The 23,486-nt window shown below is 42.9% G+C and overlaps 1 protein-coding gene across 1 annotated transcript in view; it reads right to left on the reverse strand.

Annotated features, from left to right (window-relative positions):
- The window catches only part of LOC122933273 (troponin T, cardiac muscle isoforms-like), a 360,698-nt gene that overhangs the window by 190,993 nt on the left and 146,219 nt on the right, over positions 1-23,486 (reverse strand). The window contains exon 6 of the mRNA XM_044288150.1: positions 8,645-8,755. Coding sequence (XP_044144085.1) covers positions 8,645-8,755 — 111 coding nt within the window. The remainder of the gene's footprint in view (positions 1-8,644; positions 8,756-23,486) is intronic.

The following is a 23,486-nucleotide window of genomic DNA, read 5'->3' on the forward strand; positions in this document are numbered from 1 at the left end:
AGAGATCGGGTGCTGCTAGTACACAGTTCTTAGTATATTCTAACTTGAAGCGTCCCCATCACTATGGGAATGCCTCTGTGTTAGACTATACTGTCGGATCTGAGTTTTCACGAAGTGAAAACTCAGATATGAAAAAGCTTTTATGCAGACGGATCTGCGATCCGTCTGTGTGAAAGCAGCCTACGGACACGAATCACAGATGCGGATGACAATCTTGTGTGCATCCGTGTTTTTTCACGGACCCATTGACTTAAATGGGTCCACGAACCGTTGTCCGTCCCAAAAAATAGGACAGGTCCTATTTTTTTGACTGACAGAAAATACGGATCACGGACACGGATGAACAACGGTGCATTTTCAGAGTTTTTCGAGAAAATCACGGAAAACGGAACAACGGACACAGATGCCCACAACGGTCGTGTGCATGAGGCCTAACAATGGAGCTGGACACTCTGTGTAAGAGTAGGTCCCATCTGATTAGAAGCCACCTTGACATCTGGTAGATGTGCTCAACATATTTTTTGATTAATTATATGCACTTCTACCCGCTTAATGGATGGTCTAATTTCTCCAGGATAGGGTACAACGAGTAAAGCTGGGGGTATTTCACTTAGCCGATCTCCCACTGTCCTGTGGAGTACTACAAGGCTCGGCACTATCCCCAGTCTTGTTCAACATCTATCTGAGACCATTGGCCGACATCATCAGGAGTCACAATCTTCAGTTTCATGTTTATGCGGATGATACACAACTGTACTTTAGGCTTGCCAATAGAACAGTTGATCAAGTCGATCTGGCCGAATGTCTCTTGGAGATCAGTCATTTGAACGCAAGCGCAAATACCCACCCACCCACAAGCCATAGCACTTAATTGCCAACTTTAAAAATTACTGGCCCTTGAAATGTTGCCATATAGGCCTGTGGACACTGAGGCCTTCCGCAGCCTGATGTCGGCCGCAGTCCCTTGGTACGCAGTCCCCAGACGCCACTATTTTTCGCGGTGTGCCGTGCCCGCCTTACACCAACATGTGTCCCAGAACATCACCCGTGCCCTGACTAATACAGTTACTGGGAAGGTCCACTTAACCCCGGACACATGGACAAGTGCCGGTGGCCAGGGACACTACATTTCCATGACCGCACACTGGGTGAAATGTTGTGGAGGCCAGGAGTGAGTCATACCCTGGGATGGCACAGGTGCTACCCATGCCCAGGATTCCAGGCCCTATGTTCATCAGTGTCTCCGCAAGCAGCTATGTTACTGGGTCCAACCCCAACTTCTCCTCCTTGTCTGCCTCATCCTCCTCCACTTACACCTCCAGCAGCTATCAGCCATCAGTTGGGTAAGTGTCAACAGGCCGTGCTGAAGTTGATCTGCTTAGGGGACAAACAGCACACCACCGCAGAGCTTTGGCAGGGTATAAGGGAACAGACAGAAGGCGCGCCGATTGTGCCCATTTCCAGCCGGCCTCTCAAAGCTGCAGCAGCGCTTGCAGCTTCCAGCTCACCGACTGTTGTTCGACGTGAGCACGCACTGGAACTCTACGTTCTATATGTTGTCCAGGCTTTGTGAGCAGCAGAGGGTAGTGGAGTACCAGCTGAAACATGGTCGTCGTCTTTCAAGTCAACTGCCACTATTCACAAGCGAGGAGTGGGCATTGATGTCAGACCTATGTGAGATTTAAAACTTAGAAGAATCCACACAGATGGTTAGTGGCGATAACGCTATTATCAGCGTAACCATCCCACTGCTGTGTCTACTCAAATGATCGCTGCTCACAATTAAGGACGACGCTGTGAATGTGGCAGACGAGGAACTGGGGGAGGACATCTCACAAGGTGATACCCAGACCACCCACAGTTTGTCTTCTCAGCACGAATTGGACCGTGAAGAAGAGGAGGAGGAGGAGGAGATTTAGACTGTTGCCTCTGCTACTGAGGCTAGTACCCATGGAACTTTAATTCCATCTGTTCAGCGTGGATGGGGCGAAGAGGAGGAGGAAGAGGAGATGGAGGGTCATCCTGATGTCGCCATCTTGCCTGTTGGAACTCTGGCACACATGGCTGAAATCATGTTAGGCTGCCTTACCCGCGACCCTCGCGTTATACGTATTTTAGATAACACGGATTACTGGTTGTTCACCCTTCTCGACCCCAGCTACAAAGAAAACTTCTCATTTCTCATTCCTCTGGTGGAGACGACGAGTAAAATGGTGCAATGCGAGAAGGTACTTGTTGAGAGATTGCTCTGGAGTTTTCCATCTAACAACGCTGAAGGCAGAGTCCGTACTTCCTTAGGCAACCGGGCAAGGGAGACAATAGGAAAATGCAGCAGTTCCAACAAAGGCTGGGCAACAATCTCCAAGGCATGGAACACTTTCATGACACCCCGCCAGCAACCTCACCCTGAAGTGCGGTCTAGTGGTACAAGGAGGGAAAAGTTTGGAAAATGGTGAAGGAATTCATAGCAGACCGTGTCAGCGTCTTAATTGATCCCTCAGTGCCTTACAACTACTGGGTGTCCAAGCTGTACGCCTTGGAGGTGTTGGCCTGCCCTGCCACCAGCGTTTTGTCTGAGCGTGTATTTAGTGCTGATGGTGGCATCATAACAGATAAGCGTATCTGCTTTCCCACTGGCAATGCTGACAGGTTGACTCAGATAAAAATGAATGGTACTGTAAGACTGGCACTCTCAACACATGGAACCAAATGGTTTAGTGCAGATCACAAGGTTTATTAGTAAGTACATAAAAGAGTAAAAAGATAAAAATATGTGTTATTGGACAATTAGTAACACATTAACACTGAATGGCTATTAAAAGAATTCACACGATAATATGCTGATAATGGCAGGATGTCATAAATCGTATATTTAAATGTCCTGTGTCATATACCGATCCTTATGTTGATCTGGTAATCGCTACAAGAGAAAGCACAAATGTTCACAAATGAGTTCCTGAATAAATTTCTGTACGGAAGAAATGGAAAAAGGAATAGAAACAAGGCCTGGATTGCCCCTGACTTCTCCACTTCACCAGAGGAACGCTGAGCTAATGAGGAACAAACACACAATTTAAATGTATGCTTTACAATGTACTTAATCCACAAGATTCAGATGCACCCTTTTCACCTCAAAAAAAGGTTATATGTTTGAATCTTGTTTACTCATCCTCCTCCTCCTACTACTGTTCCACACAGTATATATGCCCTCAGTACAATGTTTCATATGGTCTTCTCACCTGTAGGCCCTCACTCCAATGTTTCATACTATCTGCTCAGCTGTAGGCCCTCACCTCCAAAGTTTCATACGTCTGGTCAGCTGTAGGCCCTCACTACAATGTTTTATGGGGTTCTCTCACCTTCAGGCCCTCACTCCAATGTTTCATACGGTCTGATCACCTGTAGGCCCTCACTCCAATATTTCATACGGTCTGCTCACCTGTAGGCGCTCACTCCAATGTTTCATACGGTCTTTTGATCTGTAGGCCCTCACTCCAATGTTTCATATGATCTGCTCACCTGTAGGCCCTCATTATAATGTTTTATGGGGTTCACTCACTTCAGGCCCTCACCTCCAATGTTTCATACGGTCTGTTCAGCTGTAGGCCCCCACTCCAATGATTCATATGGTCTGCTCAGCTGTAGGCCCTCGTCTCCAATGTTTCATACAGTCTGCTCAGCTGTAGGCCCTCACTACAATGTTTTATGGGGTTTGCTCACCTTCAGGCCCTCACCTCCAATGTTTCATATGGTCTGCTCAGCTGTAGGAGGTGAGGGCCACCGTCATTGTTTCATATGTCTGCTCAGCTGTAGGCCCTCAACTCTAATGTTGTATGGGGTTTGCTCACCTTCAGGCCCTCAACCATAATGTTTAAGAGGCCCTCACCTGTAATGTTTTAGAGGGTAACCAGCAGGCCCTTACTAATGTTTTTTGAGGGTCAGCAACAGACTATTATTAATCATTTTTAAAGGGTGTGTATGATGCCCTCCTTTATGTGTAATAAAAGGTGCATTGGAGTGCCTGTTCCTTGTAATTTTTGGCAGGCCTTTTACTTAGTGCATAGACTGTATGAGTGTAGGAGTCCCACTACCTGAACAGTTGTGGAACCATGTGATATAGAGGCTGTATCTCTTTTTCCTTGTATTTTTTGGCAGCATTTACACTGTATATACAATTGAATCTACAGGAAAGAATGTTTCCTAACAATTTTTCCTGTAAAAAGGATTTTTTTTTTCTTGTGGGGATGGCGTTTTGGCGTTATTTTTTGTCAGTCTCCAAAAGTGGCGTACAATTAGGACAACATGGTTCTCAGCAGAGACATTGGTGTCCAGATGGACCCAGACATGGTCCCCCTGCTGTTCCTGATCGATTTCAGAGGTGTTTCCATCGCTTTCAGACCTTTTCCTCATCGGAGCAGGGGGTGCCCGGTCACCTACAATTGACTTCCATTATACTGGGATGCTCGGCCGAGTGCATGAATATCGCAATGTGTTCAGTCCGAACATACAAACACTTTTGTGCTTGCTCATCACTAGGTGTGATGTTATTTACATGGGACTCTACGGCAGAGGGAGGGAAATAGTGTTATTTGGTGGAGGAGCTGGGGAATCATAATTTCTGAGGACACTAAAGGGAGGATTATAACTACAGGTGGCACTGCAGTGGGCATTATAAATAATGGGGGCACTTCAGGGTGAGCATTATAACAGTAGGGAGCAATATAAATACTGAGGGCATTGTATGGGCATTTTAAATCCAGGGGACATGATAGGCATTCTTATTACTATCGGGGACTCTGTAGGAGTGACTTATAGACCCACCTTATTTCTACTAAGAGCACTGTTGGGGGCCTTATTACTACTGAGGCGGTGATGTTATTTACATGGGACTGCATGTTGGAGGTGGCTAGGGCAGGGTAATGAGCTTTATTACCACTGGGGAAACAATAGGGGGGCCTTATTTCTACTGAGGACTCTGTGATGCACTGTAATACTGGAGGGCTTTTCTACTAAGGCACCATTCAGATGCACTTTGGGTCTGGATCCGTTCCGCAATTATGTGTAACGGGTGCAGACCCATTCATTTTCAATGGGGACGTAAAAGATGCAGACAACACACATTATTAGTTTTGATTTCCACCCCCTTGGCGGTGTGTCTTCTGTGTTCAATTACCTATAAAACTTTGTTGCCCTAACTTCGCATACTTTTACTCCAGAATTCTGGCATCAAAAAGTCGCAAAATAGGGCTTTTGCGACTTTTTGGCACTTGACTGTGCAAAAGGGAGTCTGTCACCTACCTGATCGGTTTCAAACAGGTGACATTGTTCAGTGGGGCACAAAGACATGACACAGATGTTACCCATGGTTAGTCCTTCTGATGCTTCAAATCGCCCAAAAAGTCGTTTTTATAATTTGCTAATGAGCCATCACAAGTGCCCAGGGGCGGAGAGTTTTCTGAAACTGCCCAAGTTCCCCCGCCTCACTCACGCCCAACTCCACCCCTCAGTAAGCTCAAGCCAGCCCTGTGGCTCTGTGACATCATATTTCCATATAGGCTGTTCACGCATCACTGCCAGGCCCGAGCATGCACAGTGTTCTGCTCACTGTGGGCAGAGGGAAAGGGATATGGAGTGAGCATGCACCAGTTACTGGTGTGAATTTGGCGCATGCCCGGGCTTGGCAGTGATGCGAACAGCCTACAGGGAAATATGATGTGACAGAGCCACAGGGCTGGCCTGAGCTTACTGAGGCACAGAGTTAGGCGGAGGAACTTGGGCACTTTCAGAAAACTCTCCACCCCTGGGCACTTGCGATGGCTCATTAGCATATGATGAAAACGACTTTTTGGGCCATTTGAAGCATCAGAAGAACTAACCACGGGTAACATCTGTGTCATGACAGACTCCCTTTAAGTGTTTGGGTAAAAACGTCCGACTTTTTACACTCACTTGAGCAAAATTTAGCGACTTTTTGCAGTTGTACACCACTCACTCCAGTGGGTGTGGTTGGCTATTCTTTTATCTAATCAGGAACCGTGCTGGAAAGGCAGAAGAGTGTGGCTTGCGCTCACACATACATGTAGAGATTCTAGGTTTAGGCTAGGTCTACACGACGACATGTGTCACCCGACAATAACACATAGGGCACAACTACATTGCAACATGTGTCGAGCGACAATTTTTATAATGGTAGTCTATGGTGCCATACTGCGACATGCAACATGCTGCGACTGACGCAACATTCGCAGAAAAAATTGATCTTGAATGTTTTAGTTTTTTTGCGACTGTCGTGTTGCAGCATGTCACAGTGTGACACCATAGACTACCATTATAAAAATTGTCGCACGACATTGGTGCGACAAAATGTCGTGTAGACGTAGCCTTAAGTACTAGGACTAGTATTTTTTTTTCTGTTATTCTTTTATTTTTCTTATTTAAAGCCATATTAAAAGGCCATACTATAATAAATAATATATAATCATAATAATAATAATTATTATTATCATAATCAAAAGGGCTTACTATATTAAGAATAGTGTTTTTGTTTATTTTTTATTTTTTTGCTAAAACCTATTTATTTACAGGCACAATATATGTTTATAAAAAAGCTGGTAATATTTATTAGCTTTCTAAAAACACACCATTATTCTCAATATGATAAGGACATAGACCTTTCTTATGGGATAAAAAGAAACAAAAATATTTGAAGACTTTTTTTTTTATACCTCTACGAAGATTCAAAGCTGGAATCTCTTCATGGAAAATCAATCGCCTAACCCCAAAGCTATAATATTACCATGCAAAGATATGTTTTAACCATGCTTATAAACTAACACACATTAGTGGTGTGTTTACAATCATATATTGTGTGGGATTAAAGCAGTAGTATGTAAATTACAGTATTTTTCAATATAAGACGCACAGGCCCATAAGACGCACCTAGGTTTTAGAAGAGGCACTGGACTGTAGGTCTATTTTTTTCAATAGACCTCAGGGCAAACCACCAATCAGACCCCTAATGTTAATAAGAACTCAGCAGACAGCCCCATTTAGATCCCCAATGTTAATAAGACCTCAGATCAGACCCCCAAACAAACCTCAGCTAAAACCCAAATGTGAATGACCCGGAATCAGACCTCAGATAACAGCACCAAACCTCAGATCAGCCCCCATTGCCTCATATTATTAGCCCCCAGCAGCCTCTCATCAAAGCCCAGCAACCTTTTACCCGTGATTAAGTGTGATTGCGGCATCTAAACCGTGAATAACCGCATGCTGCCGGCAATTCACTTTAATACGCTGGATTTCTCTGACTCAGAGTATTAGATTTGCAATTCTTATGTTGGCCAACATAAGAAATCAGCAATTCACATATTACCATGCTCCTGTATGGAGCATGGAACATTGAATAAAAAAGAAAATTGTGAACATAGTAGCCTCCAACACTGCCTACAAAAAACATAAAAAGTTTTTTTTTTAAAGTAAAATTATTAAAAGTTAAAATTATATAAAAATTTAAATCCCTCTGCCTTTTCTCAGATTAAAAAAATGAATACATAAATAAAAAAATATAATAATAATAATATATATATATATATATATATATATATATATATATATATATATATATACACACACACACATATATACACACACACACACATATATACACACACACACACACACACACACACACACACACATCATGGGCATCACCACATCCAAAACCACCTGAATTATTAAAATATTAAATATTTTTCCAATACAGTGAATGAATAAAAACTACAGATCATCCCACAGAAAACTCCTGTTCTGCATAGCGAAAACCAGACGGATCCATTACGCTACCCATTGACTTGTATTATGATGGAATGCAAAACGGAATGCCTCTTAAAGGCTTCCGTGGTGCATTCCGTTATATTCAATTATAACGGAATCCATAACGGAATGCCACAAATACCCAAACCCCAACGATGAATCTTAACTTGAAAAACACAAGTTTGCTCAACCCTAGTTCTGAATCAAAGAAATAGACCATAATGGCAAGTGATTGGCTCCAAAGACAGCCAAAATGTTTTTGTTTCTTCTGGATGTTTTGGGCCCACTAATGTAACTGATCCTGGATCCACCGGAGGATCTTCTGGTACTTTGGTGGGACAGTCCACCCCTGGGTAGTCTGCCTTCATAGTAGGTATTCCTTTGCCAGATACACAGGGCTTATAGGACTCCTCTTTTACTATAAAAATGGGATGTATAGACCCACCTAATTGTGTGATAGGTGCATAGCCATGGGGCAGGTTTATTATATGTAATTTCGGAATTGCTCTGGACCAAACAGAAAGTTACTTATTCTACTAAATTTTATATTTAAGGGACTACCAGTAAATTGTTTTATAACTATACTTCTAGAGTCTGGCAGCCAAGTAATGATTTCATTGTTTCTGTCCCTGGAAAATGGATGGGGGATATTTGTACATGGGATTATTACAGACCATGCCAATACCAATAACTATACACACAGAATAAAGCACTCTATCCAATCAAGAAAGGTTTGTAAAAGACTTGGTGCATGCAGTTAAAGCATGGTAAAGGATGGATGATTGACCCAACTGTCCCACAAATCATTTTATATTTATTTCTATACCTTTTGAAGATAGCCGCCAAAGTGGAGCATGTTTGATAGTGCCTTTTTTTTCTTGTTATCTTCTTCAGCTCGTCTCCTGTTTTCCTCTTCTTCTTTGCGAGCACGTTCTTCCTGCATAAGAAAGATGAGGTTTAAAAAAATGCTCCAGATTACTGGGTAGCTGCAAGTTTACATTTAAAGAGATTAAATGCAAACAATAGTTGTAGTAATAGAGCTGCAGATGGGTGAGTAAAAAGCCAAAAAGCCAAACGCTCGTCTGCAAGGGGCCCAAGTATCTCACTGTATGGGATCAAGTGTGTCCCTATGACCCTGCAGCATTTCTAAAACCTGAAACCAGACTCTCTTAACTGCAGTCTGCTTAAATGGAACTTGTGATCTGAAAAGGACTTGCTGTTTAAACCATGTTTTATGTTAAACATACACTGTCAGCATATCAGCCCTATTAAACCAAACATACCACTTGGTAGGGCTGACCATGCTCATTAAAATATACCTTTCTATGCTAAACAGCTGCAGAGATGTCTGTGTCTTTATTCATATGCAAATGAGCAAATTTGAGCACCAGGGGGCGGGGCTGAATCATTGGAGCACTGCTTTGTAACACCCCTTGTGCTCTACACACTCCTGCCTTCGCTTGGTTGACAGGGCTATACATTAGTATGCTGAGCGAGACGCTGTGTTCTAACATGTACATGTCGTATACATTGCATGCTGTAGCTTTACCACATGAAATATGCTCAAAAAGCTTATATACATATTACTGCTTTATTCACAGGCACAATATATGATTATAAAGACATCAGTCATCTTTCTCAGCATCGAAAAACCATTCTTCCTTATGTAGTATATATATTATGTACAGTGCTGCCCGTAATTATTCATACCCCTGGCAAATTTGGACTTAAAGTTACTTTTATTCAACCAGCAAGTAATTTTTTGATGGGAAATGACATAGGTGTCTCCCAAAATATAATAAGACAATGTACAAGAGGCATTATTGTGGGGGGGGAAACATTTCTCAGCTTTTATTAACATTTGAGCAAAAAGTATCCAGTCCAAAAGTATTCATACACTTCTCAATAAATCAATAGAAAAGCCTTTATTGGCTATTACAGCAATCAAACGCTTCCTATAATTGCAGACCAGCTTTTTGCATGTCTCCACAGGTATTTTTACCCATTCATCTTTAGCAATGAGCTCCAAATCTTTCAGGTTGGAGGGTCTTCTTGCCATCACCCTGATCTTTAGCTCCCTCCACAGATTCTCAATTGGACTCAAGTGTGGACTCTGGCTGGGCCACTCCAAAATGTTAATGTTGTTGTCCGCTAACCATTTCTTCACCACTTTGCTGTGTGTTTTGGGTCATTCTCATGCTGAAATGTTCACTGGTGCCCAAGGCCAAGTTTCTCTGCAGACTGCCTGATGTTGTCGTTGAGAATCCTCATGTATTGCTCTTTTTTTCCTGGTGCCATTTACTGTGATTAGTTTCCCTGGTCCCAGTGGCGTACCGTCAATGTAGGCAGACCACGCACTGGCTATGGGGCCCGCAAGGTTAGGGGGCCCGACCAGGCTGCATGGCTCCGCCCCCTTTCCGACCTGAATACACGCTGCATAACAGTAAGTAGATAAATAAATATCGGCCCCAGTCCTGTGTTTCCCTCCTGATTCCTCCCCCTCCTCCTTGCCTCTGCTGATGAATGGAATTGGCCCCTGTCTGCCAGAACAAGTCAAGTACAGCTGGCCAATAATCAGGGAGATGCTGTGCTGCCTGCGCTGCTTATTGGCCAGCTGACACCTGACCTCTGCTCTGTGCTCTGCCAGCGTGAGCTGTTACAGTCCAGTGCCTTTGGAATGAGGGCAATGTGAGAGCCCCTCAGCTCATCCTTCTTCCGTGCAGCCCCTGGCCGAGGTCCTAAATCCTAGTTACCTGCAGGAGAGACGGGAGAGTATGGACGGATTCAAACAGCAGACGAAAGTGCAGCAGTCGGCATCTGTGTGAGTGACTGCGCTGCAATGTGGAGGGAGGAATATGGGGAGGTCTGTGTAGCTTGCACTATTAGTTATAGCTTACTATAAGTGCAAGACACACAGCATCTCTGGCATAGACATACAACCCTTCCCTCGTAGACCCAGCACCCCCATAGATATACAACCCACCATCCTGGTATGCTTAAAGTTCTGAGGGACGATCCATTCCCTACCCTATTAGAAATATCCTATTTTAAAAATGGTCTGGATCCCCCAGAGAACTTAAAGCATACATATCTATGTATGTATATATATTTTTTTCCCCTCCCTGCTCTGCTATGTACATGAACAGCATTGTGATGGCGAAAACTCAAAAATTGAGCCTGCGCCATCAGATGTTGGTATAACACACTGCTTTAACTGTCAGGACTGGAGCTAGTTCCAATTTCACCATTTTAACACTTACGATGCTCTGTTTGAAAATTGCAAACATAATATATATGTCACGTACCGGCAGGACAGGTAGTGGATCCTCTGGACCAGAGAGGCGATGGCGCGGGTTGTACTAAAGGACCGGTTCTAAGCAGTTACTGGTCTTCACCAGGGCCCGCCGCAAGGCGGGATGGATTTGCTGCGGCGGTAACTACCAGGTCGTGTCCCCTAGTAACAACTCGACCTCTCTGGCAGCTGATAAGGCGTGGTACACAGGGAGAAGGCAAGAGCGTAGTCGGACGTAGCAGAGGTCAGGGCAGGCAGCAAAGGTTCTAAGGCGAGTGGACGGTAGCAACGGGTTCGGCAACAGGCAAGGCAAACAAACACTGTGGAACGCTTTCTCTGAGGCACAAGGCACAAAGATCCGGCAGGAAGCTGTGGGAGGAGAAGGTATAAATGGGCAGTGCACAGGTGCAGCCTAATTAAGTCAGCACTGCCTCTCACAAACCTTAACCCTTAATATCCCTTTTGGACCAGGCACCAATCACTGGTGCACTGGCCCTTTGAATCTAAGAGTCCCGGCGCACGCGTGGCCTAGAGAGCGAGGACGCACACGCCGAGACACTGGAGTGCTGCCTGGGGGTATACGCTGTGAGCGCTCCGCGGCCAGCAGGGGACCCGGAGCGCTCAGCGTAACAATATAATACACATAAAAATTTTACAAATTTTAAAAAAAGCAAAAATAACCACAAAATATTTTTTTCTCAATTAGGGCTCATGCACATGAATGTATTTTGTTTCCGTGTCCATTCCTTTTTTTTACGGCTAGAATGCTGACTCATTCATTTTAATAGGTCTTCAAAAAACGCGGACTGCACACAGTGTGCTCTCTGCATCCGTATGTCTAATAGTACCGCACTGTTTTGTGAACAAAAATAGGCATTGTTACAATGGTTCCCCCCAAAAAAAGACAAACGTTAAACGGACATCATCCGTATTTTTTGCGGATTTGCAGTTAGCAGACCGCAAAATACAAACGGTCGTGTGCATGAGCATTTATTCAATTTTTTTCATCAATATCACTGCAACACCCAGCAACAACTATCAGCTTTAATAATTGTACTTTTTATTGGGGGGGGGGCCCAATTCTGAGTTTTGCTATGGGGCCCCATGATTTCTATGTACGCCCCTGCCTGGTGCATTGGCTGAAAAACACCCCTAAAGCATTAGGTTTCCACCACCATGTTTGACAGTGTGGATGGTGTCCTTTGGGTTGAAGGCTTCTCCTTTTTTACGCCAAAATGAAGAAAACATCATTGTGACCAAACAATTCAATTTTTGTTTAATCTAACCATAACAGAGTAGACCAGAAGTCTTCTTTGTTCAGATGAGCTTTTGCAAAGGCCAAGTGAGCATTTGTGTGTCTTGTTACTTGCTGGTTGAATAAAAGTAACTAAGTCAAAATTTGCCAGGGTTATGAATAAATATGGGCAGCACTGTACGTGCTAGGAGACAGCTCTGCCCTGAGCATGCTGATGTCTAGCCCTGTCAATCAACAGGAGAGGTGTGTGTGTGTGTGCAGAGCACAGTGTGTGTTACAAAGCAGTGCTCCAAGGAATCAACTCCGCCTCCTTGTGCTTGAACTTGCTTATATGCATATGAATAAAAACACAGATATCTCTGCAGCTGTTTAGCATACAGACAAAAGAAATGTATAGTTTTAATCAGCCATACCAAGCAGTATGACTGGTTTAATATGGTTGACCATGCTGACAGAGCCTCTTTCAACATATTTTAACACATTTTTGGTTATTTTTCATTTTTCATGTCAATATCTATTTAAAACAAAAAACTATATTTGTAGTGGCCATTAAGCCAGTAGGCACCGCTTTTTAGTATGTACAGATAATTTTACTACAGTTACATTTTGGTGACACATTCCCTTTAGCCCCTTCTACCTCGAGCCTGTTTTCACCTCCCTGCCCAGGTCATTTTTTTCAAATCTGACGTGTCATTTTATGTAGTAATAACGTTAGAACAATTTTACTTATCAAAGCTATTCTGAGATTGTTTTCCCATGACACATTGTATTTCATGACAGTGGTAAATTTGAGTCAATATATTTCAGTTTTATTTATGAACAAATCCCAATTTTACCAAAAATGTGGAAAAATTTGCAATTTTCAAAATTTCTATTCTCTTCTTTTAAAACAGAAAGCGATACCTAATAAAATATTCATTACTTAACATTTATGTCTACTTTATATTGCCATCATTTTGAAAATGTCATTTTATTTTTTGGGACATTAGAAGGCTTAGAATTTTACAAGTAATTCTTAAAATTTTTAAGAAAATTTCCAAAACCCACTTTTTAAGGACTACTTCAGTTATGAAGTCACTTGGGGGGCTTAAACAGTAGAAACCACCCATAAACGGATTAAACGACCCTATTATAGAAACTACCATGTCCCATTTAATGCCCCAATTTGCTTTTCTTTTTTTTTCAGTCTTACATAATAAAGCATTTTTGAAAAACAATTATGTTTTTGTGTTTCAATTTTCTGAACCCCATATTTTATTTAATTTTTCCGCTAATAGTCTTGTGCAAGGGCTCGTTTTTTTAAGGAACAGTTGACGTTTTTATTGGTACCATTTTTAGGCACATACAATTTTTTGATCATTCAATATTACACTTTATGGGGCAAAGTGACCACAAATCTGGCAGTTTTAGTGCAGTTTTCATTTATTTATTTTTACAGTGTTCACCTGTCAAGGTAGATCAAGTGATTTTTTTTTTTTTATAGAGCCGGTCATTACGGATGTGGCAATACCCAATATGTATACTTTTTCTTATTTATTTAAGTTTCACACAATAAAAGCATTTTTGAAACAAAAAAATATGTTTTAGTGTCTCCATATTCTGAGAGACATTTTTTCTTTTAATTTTTTGGCTGATTGTTTATGTAGCGGCTTTTGCAGGATGAGGTGACATTTTGATTGGTACTATTTTGGGGTGCATGTCTTTTTGATCGCTTGGTATTACACTTTTTGTGCTGTAAGGTGACAAAAAATGGCTTTTTTGGCACAGTTTTTTTTTATGGTGTTCAGCTTAGATCATGTGATATTTTTATATAGCTGGATGTGGTGATACCTAATGTGTCTACTTTTTTCATCTATTTCACTTTAACACAATAAAAACATTTTTGAAACAAAAAAAAGTTTTAGTGTCTCCATATTCTGAGACCCATAGTTTTTTTTATTTTATTGTTTGGCCTAATTGATGGTATGATTTGTACAATTTGGGGGGGGGGGGCATATGCCTTTTTGATCACTTGGTGCTGCACATTTTGTGATGCAAGGTTATTTATTTACAGTGTTTATCTGATGGGATAGATTATGTGATATATTTATAGAGCCAGTCGTTAGGGACTCGATGATACCTAATGTGTGTTTTTATTTATTTATTTTTTATTATAAAATCAGGAGAAAGTTTTTTGGGGGTGAAAATGTATTTTTTTTATTATTAAAAACACTTTTTTTTCTTAATTTAACTTCTTAACTTTTTTTTTTTTTACTTTATTTCTGTCCCACTCTGGGACTTCAACCATTGGGGGTATGATCCCCTCTGCAATGCATTAAAATACATCTATATTGTAATGAATTGCCTCTTAGTGTATTACACTGTGTAATACACTACCAGTTGCCTAGGAGAGCCAGCCAGGGGGATAATCTCCTAGGCTTCTATAGAAGGCAGGTTGTGATCACTACCTTCTCACCTATCGGGTCCCCATCACCGCAAAGTGGGGGCCCAATGGAGATCCTCACCGTGGCATAGAAAGGTATCAGCTTTTTACAGCGATGCCTGCGGATACAGAAGGGGCCCAACTATCAGTGTCGGGCCCCTGCATTGATCAGCATGACGTAATAGTACGTCAAATGGCGGGAAGTCACCTGCCGCTATGGCATCCTATTGTGTCATTGGCCAGGAAGGGGTTAAAGAGATACTCCAAGTTTTTGCAATCTGCCAGACCTATATTTTTTTTTCCCAAAAGACACACTCTGTCCATATTCTTGATTACTCCTGCACGTAATATCTGACCAAGCTTATCATACCACTGTACCAATTGCTTCTGGACTATTGTACAGTCACTGATCTTCTTGCCTCACACCAACATGAAAACACTCAACACTATGTAGTAATACCTCTCACTATAAAAGAACAAGGTCCTAATTTTTCTGGACAGAAGGGTCCCTGTCTGAACTTTATATTTAGCTTGTAAAATTTATTTTCCCATGTGAGCCTATGATGCAGATTTGTGCATTGGAGAACCACAGTACTTACATTTGTACCTAAATGTCTTTTATTCTCTATATGCAGAGCTTACAGACAGCGATGATTTGGCAAATATTTGGTATGCAGATATACAGACTTTTTTGAAAGTCTCGACAGTTTTCAATATTTTTAGAAAAAAAAAAACAATTTGCCAAAGTACAGTACAATATAGGACACATCAGGTGCACAACACATGCATTTTTTGGAAGACCATTTTAATTGCTTTGTAAGCAAAAAAAAATGGCACTTGGATGAATCCAATACAATGTACCTTAAGGGTTAGGCACACAACTCTGATCATGAAGTTTTTAGTAGACAATTTCAAAAAGGCAGTTGAACAGAGTCCAATACAATGTACAATGTAAAATAATGTATGTTAGGTCCGGTACAAGACTCGGATAAATGAATGTTTTGGAAGACAATTTTCAATAATTTTTTTTTTTTATTGGACAGACTCCATGTGCAATAATGTCCAATACTCTGGAGACAAATGACCTAATAACCACTCCCACCACTCTGACACAAATAAAATTTGTGTGACAGGTTTTTGGAAAAAGTAAACACAGTTGCAATGGGATGTCCCATGGATGTAAAAAAAATACAACATCCTGTTGTTGATGTACTAAAATACAATTATTGTAAAGATTACTTATATATCAAAATTTTGCAACAGGCTTTTGGGAAGCAGAAAATGACACAATTGGAGATCCCCTGCTGTGACCAAATTTTACACCGCTATTGACAAACTAAAATACGCTTATTTGTGCTGTTATAAACAGTAAAAATTGCAACAGGATGTTAGGAAGCAGCAATAGACACAATTGGATGTCCCTCAAGTCCAACCAAACTATACACTGCTACTGATGCATTAATTTACGCAAATAGCACACATATAAAGCTTTGCAAAAGGTTTTTGGAAAGCTAAAAGCCCAATTGGGCAGTGTTTGTGGCAAATATATGCTTCTGTTGACGTTGGGAAATATGCCTATTGGACAATTTAGAACAGTAGAAGCTTAATAACAGGTTTTTGGAAAAAAAGATGGGCCCTGCACATAAAAAGAGTAATGCCTCACTAAACGCTCATTACTTCTGCAGTGCAGCACAAAGTTAAAAACAGCTCTAGCCCTGGCTACAGATACGCAGTACACTAACTGCCCCTATCCTTTCCATAATGATACAATCTTTCTATCTATATCTTCCTCACAATCACTACATTGTCCCTGCAAGATGCTAAAATGTTTTGCCAGTGGGTCAAACAGTTGGGTGTCTTAAAATTTGTTTTGTGTTAGATTCACCGAATCAGAAAAAAAAAAGATCCATACCGGAATAATTCATTACTAATTGAAGTTGCTTAAATTGCCCTGAGAATTGATATATACCTAACATAACAGATTTTTGGGGAAAAAATGGTTCTCGGATATTTTGGGGGGTCATTTATGAGTGGTTTATATTATGTAGGGCCCTCGATGTGACTTAAAGAACGAAATTGGTCCTTAAAAAAAATAAATCTTATAGAAAATTTGAAGGATTACTTGTAAAACTCTAAGCCTTCTAACGTCCTAAAAAATAAAATGGAATTTACAAAATGATGCTGACTTAAAGTAGACACATGGTGAATGTTATTTAACCTCCTCCCGTCTGCCCATAGGATATAAACGTCCTATGGGTGGATCTCTATTTCTGAACGGACGTTTCTGAACGTCCGTTCAGAAACTGCAGCTGCACGCTAATCGTGCAGCTGCTGATCGGTTTGCCCGCTGTCAGTGACAGCAGGGCAACCCAGAGAGAAGGCAGGGACAGTGCCCAGGTGTCCCTGCCTTCTAGATCGCTGCATACACATATGACCGCCGGGACCGGAGAGTGCAGGAGCTGTGTGAGGTCTTTCACAGACCTCGATCAGCCCTGCACTGAGGCCGTACAGTGCTGTATTACGCTGTACAGCCTCTCTGGGGGTGCATTTCTCCTGTAACTGAGGCTACTATGTCAGCCCCAGTTACAGGAGAAATCAACAGTGAAAAAAAAAAGAAAAAGTGAAGTAAATGTCCCCCAGAGGTCTTGTATGACCTTATGGGGGACGAAAAGTGTAAAATAAAAAAATAAAGTGTTGAAAAAATAAAATAAAATAAAGGTTTCACATGTAAAAAAAAATTCCCCAAGTAAGGAAAAAAAAATGTTAAAAACAGAAAAAATAAAATAGACATATTGCCGCGTCTGTAAAAACCAGCTCTATAAAAATATCACATGACCTAACCCCTCGGGTGAACACCGTAAAAAAAAAAAAAAAAAAAAAAAGTCAAAACAAGCAATTTTTGTCCCTTTACATCACAAAAAGTGCAACACCAAGTGATCAAAAATGCGAATGTCCCACTAAATGGTACCAATAAAACCATCACCTCATCCCGCAAAAAATGAGCCCCTACATAAGAAAATCTCTCAAAAAATAAAAATATAGCTCTCGGAACATGGACACATTAAAACATTATTTTTTGTTTCAAAAATGCTATTATTGTGTAAAACTTTAATAAATAAGAAAAAGTATACATATTAGGTATCGCCACGTCCGTAACAATCTGCTCTATAAAAATGTCACTTGACTGAACCCCTCAGATGAACACTGTAAAAATAAATAAATAGAAACTGTGCTAAAACAACCCATTTTTTGGTCACCTTGCCCCATAAAGTGTTATAATGAATGATCAAAAAATCATATGTACCCCAAAATAGTAGCAATTAAACTGGCACCTTATCCCCTAGTTTCCAAAATGGGATCACTTCTTGGGAGTTTTTACTGTAAGGGTGCATAAGGGGGCTTCAAATGGGACATGGCATCTAAAAACCACGTTGAGTTCCTTTTCTTCTGCGCCCTGCCGTTGCCCATACAGCAGTTTTGTTTGGCTGTTAACCATCAATGTGTTAAAGAACAAAATTGGATTAAAATGGAAAATCTGCCAAAAAAGTGAAATTAAAAAATTTGATAGTGTGGATTCTCTGTGTCAACCAAGGGATGGCAGCACCTAACCCCTAGAGTGTTATTCAGCACTCTCGCAGGAGACAGGACAGAATGCAGCAAGAGAGGAACTGAACCACGCCCTACTAGGATTAGCAAATATGGTTGCCAGCTGACTTACAGAGTCAGACAACAGGTAACGCTCCAGTAGCTCAAGTTGCAGTAAGAACTGCAGTTAGTGTGAGTCTAAGGGCAGACACTGTAGTGAGAAGTGGCATTGGAGAGAAGACTGGAGTAAAGGCAGCAGATGATTATGATGATGACGATGATTGTCAGAGGCTGATATTACAAGGCAGGAATGGCTTTTATAAAAACTGCAGACTCTACTAAGTGGTATAGCAGCAGACTGCCAGCAAATTGAAAAGGTGAGAGTTAAGCCTGCACCCACCATTGGATTGCTGGGCATGTAGAGTTGTTTCCTAACCACACATCCTGTTATTGATGGCTGACGACAGAGCAAAGAAGGAAGAGTAGTCTGCATGAGTGCATTAAGTGATGAGGAGGAAACCGGGAGAAGGAGGACACTCTTGTTGTGGTGAGCCGTGGTGCCTGTGTTTGAATGCCTATGGCTGGTTTTTATCCAGATCTTGCACATAGCAAGGCTTTTTTCTTCTGGTGGTGTGGAATAAAACTGCCAGACATGAGATACTTGCAAAGACCTAGTGACAGCCAAGCTTGGATTAGCGCTGGCATATTTTGTCCTGCACCCAAATATCAGTGTATCACCAGTTCCCGAAAAAAAAATCTGGCCCTGGCAGTTTTCTCAGAGGTTCTGGCCATATGTTGCCTATTGCTGCTGCTGCCACCACTGTCCTCCTCTTACAGTTGTGCTCATAGGTTTACATACCCTTGCAGAATTTATGATTTCTTTACCATTGTTCAGAGAAGATGAATGATAACACCAAAACTGTTCTTTCCCTCATGGCTGAAGCCATTTATTGTCAAATAACTGTGTTTACTCTTTTTAAAACATAATCACAACACAAACTACCCAAAGACCCTGATCAAAAGTCTACATACATCAGTTCTTAATACCATGTATTGCCCCCTTTAACATCAATGACAGCTTAAAGTGTTGTGTGGTAGTTGTGGATGAGGCTCTTTATCTTCTCAGATGGTAAGGCTGCCAATTTTTCCTGGCAAAAAGCTTCCAGTTCCCCTAAATTCTTGGGCTGTCTTGCATGAACTGCACGTTTGAGGTCTCCCCAGACTGGCTCAATGATATTGATGTCTGGAGACTGGGGCGGCCACTCCAGAATCTTCACTTTATTTTGCTGTAGCCAATGACAAGTCGACTTGGCCTTGTGTTTTGGATTATTGTCATGGTGGAATGTCCAAGTACGTCCCATGCGTAGCTTCCGGGATAATGAGTGCAAATTTTCCTCCAGTATTTGTTGATCCATTACTGCATTTATATTGCCACCAATTCTGACCAAATTTCCTGTGACTTTGTAGCTCACACCAGTGGCGTCGCCAGGGGGGGGCCAGAGGGGGCCACGGCCCCCCCTACATCAAGCTGTGCCCCCCCAACTAAAATTTGGTACTACTAGACTAGTTGGTCTGTGAGTCTCGTGACATGACATGTGCTGCGTGCCTGCTGCGCTCTGTACCGGACATCTGATCTACTCTCCAGTCCACCCACCGCCGCCGCGCCGCATCCTCAGCCCCGCCCCCAGGACCTGACGAGTCAGACTCGACTCAGATGACTCACTCAGTCAGTCTCAGTGGCAGACTGGCGGCAGTGCTGTGCATAAATGAATCAGCTTGCCGCTAGTCTAGACTAGCTCTGATCTGCATGATTCATTCAAAGTACTAATTGCGTCTGTGACTGTCTGTGGCAGCAGTGCGGGCTGCGCTCCTGCTCCTCCTCCAGCACATGACGTCACTGTGAGCAGACCGCCCACTGCATAGTCTAACCTGCTTAACCAGGCCCAGACTAGAGACTAAGACAGCGACGAGACAGCAGACAGTGTGGCGTGGCCCTACTCTACCCATATATACCGAACAGACACAGACAGACTGACTGAGACTGACCAAAGACCGACCAGACCTAGTGGTGATTGAAAGGTGTGTAGCACTGCAGCCAGGACACTGAGAGGTTAACTTAAAGGAGTTATTCCATCTGACAATGGGGGCATATCGCTAGGATATGCCCTCTGTCTGATAAGTGGGACCGGCACCTACAAGGAGAACGGAGCAGAGAAAGTGGAGGAGGGCGCACTGCGCATGCGCAGCCGCCTTCCGTTCATTTCTATGGAGCCGCCGAAAATAGCCGAGCGCTGGCTCGGCTATTTCCGTCGGCCCCATAGTAATGAATGGGAGCGTTGGCTGTGCATGTGCGGTGCGCTCCCATTCACTTCAATGGGAGAGGCGGGGAGCTGTGCCTGGTGGTGGACGGACCCCTGGAAACCCGGGGTCCTCCAGCCACAACTCTCCCCACCTCCGTTCTCGTTGTAGGTGCGGGTCCCAGAGGTGGGACCCGCACCTTTCAGACAATGGGGGCATATCCTAGCAATATGCCCCCATTGTCTAAGATGGGAATACCCCTTTAATAATATAAGGTTAAGTAGTGACTTAGTAGTGGACTAAGTCTCTTTCTATATTTCTAACTAGACAGATTAGATCTGACTGAGTCTGAGAGGAGAGCTGGCTGCGGGCTGCCCCTGATTCCCTGAATCTTCCTGATTTAAAAGTTAAAGGGGTTCTGCACTTTAATTTAACTGATGATCTATACTCTGGATAGATCATCAGCTTCTGATCGGTGGGTCCGACACCTGGGACCCCCGCCGATCAGCTGCTTGAGAAGGCACCGGCGCTCCAGTAGCGCTGCAGCCTTCTCACTGTTTACTGCCAGCCCAGTCATGTCACGGCTCAACACTAGTATCAACTAGCGTGGGCGCGGCTAAGCTCCATTCAAATTAACAGAGCTTAGCCGCGCTCAGGCTAGTTGATACTAGTCGTGAGCCGTGACGTCAGTGGGCTGGCGGTAAACAGTGAGAAGACCGCGGCGCTGCTGGAGCGCCGCTGCCTTCTCAAACAGCTGATCGGCGGGGGTGCCGGGTGTCTGACCCCCGCCGATCAGAAGCTGATGATCTACCAGAGGATAGATCATCAGTTAAATTAAATTGCAGAACCCCTTTAAAGTTACTGTCAGTGCAGCCTGGATGATTACAGTGTTTACTACTTTACCGTTTAGAGAAATCATGTTTAAATGTGAGCGGTGGGAGGGTGAGCTGTGGATGTCATGAGTCATTACACTATTATAGGGTGGAGGGATCTGTGGATGATACTTTTATAGTGTTATAGGGAGGAGGGGTCGGGGGTCTGTGGATGTAATGACACTGTTACGGGGGGGGGGGGGATCTGTAGATGACACTGTTACAGGGGGGGGATCTGTAGATGACATTGTTATAGGGAGGGGGATCTGTAGATGACATGATTATGGGGGGGGGGGGGGATCTGTGCCACTGACACTGTTAGGCTCCATTCAGACATCCGTAACAGCGGTAATGTGCGGGTCTGCATTTTTCTTTTCAGGAACGGAATTGCGGACCCGGAAGTGCGTGTCCGCATTTCCGTATCCGCTGGCACGTCTTGTTGCCCTATAGAAATGAATGGGTCCGCAATTCCGTTATGCAAATTTTGGATGTGTGAATGGGGCCTTATAGGGAAGGGGGATCCTGGTATGACACTGATATGGGGTGGATCTGTGGATGACACATAGCATAAGATGCTATAAACGGTATGTATCATCCACAGATCCCCAGGCAGCTAGGACATGTTGAAATCTGAGTGATTGGGGTTTTTCTTCCCTATTGCGGTTTTAGGTATTGGGTAAAGTATTGCAGTATTTCTAAGCGTTCTTGTATAAATGTATCATTGTTATAGCTGCCCCCCCCCTACTTTTGTCCTGGCCCCCAGTGTGCCCCCCCAAAATTTGAAAGCTAGAGACGCCACTGGCTCACACATCCCCTTAACATCAGAGATCCACCACCATGTTTCACAGTAGGAATGGTGTACCTTTAATCATAGGCCTTGTTGACTCCTCTCCAAATGTAGAGTTTATGGTTGTGTCCAAACAGTTAAATTTTAGTCTCATCACTCCAAATTACTTTGTGCCAGAAGGTTTGAGGCTTGTCTCTGTGCTGTTTGGCATATTGTAAGTGGATACAGGTGCACTCTGTGGTCTCACTAAACCCTCAAACTGATTTTAAAATTGAGAGATTAGTCAACATGTCCCACGGTGGGCCATATCAGTCAGTCTTGAGTGGGACTCACAGACTCCTCCCTCCTCCCATTGCAAGCATGGTTACATGCTGGAGGTAACTGGTGAGCTGTTTGTGAGTCGGCCTCATGCTCCTGTAATTTGCCCACTGGCTCCTGGTATCACCCATACGGCGCAGGTAGGAGAGCGTTAGGTCCCGGGCTACTTGAGAAACCTTGACGTGGTGCCCGGGCTTAGACATGTTCCACACCGTGGGACATGTTGACTAATCTCTCAATTTTAAAATCAGTTTGAGGGTTTAGTGAGACCACAGAGTGCACCTGTATTTGTTGTTGTTTTGTTATATTGTTATATTGATTATTACATCCGCACTTGTTACCTTGTGTGAGATGTCTATTGTGGTACTTGTGGTTCGCCGCGGGCATCCTCCACCGTATGCATTTTGCTGGGGATCGCCATTAGCAACGGGCCACAAGTGCAGGATTTGCTCCCCTATATATATGCACGACTGCATGTGGGTTTGAGCACCTCCTGCTAATGCCACCTTGTCTATTTTGGTTTTTACATATTGTAAGTGGGATACATTGTGGCATTTGCTTAGTAATGGCTTTCTTCTGGCAACTCGACCATGCAGCCCATCTTTCTTCAAGTGCATCCTTATTGTGCATCTTAAAACAGCCACACCACATTCTTCCAGTCCTGTATTTCACCTGAAGTTATTTGTGGAATTTTCCTTGTATCCCAAACAATTTTTCTGGCAGTTGTGGCTAAATGTTTAGTTGGTCTACCTGACCGTGGTTTGGTTTCAACAGAACCCCTACTTTTCAGCTTTTTAATTAGAGTTTGAACACTGCTGATTAGCATTCTCAAGTCCTTT

This window comes from Bufo gargarizans, chromosome 3 (genome assembly GCF_014858855.1).
Source record: "Bufo gargarizans isolate SCDJY-AF-19 chromosome 3, ASM1485885v1, whole genome shotgun sequence".
NCBI lineage: Eukaryota > Metazoa > Chordata > Amphibia > Anura > Bufonidae > Bufo > Bufo gargarizans.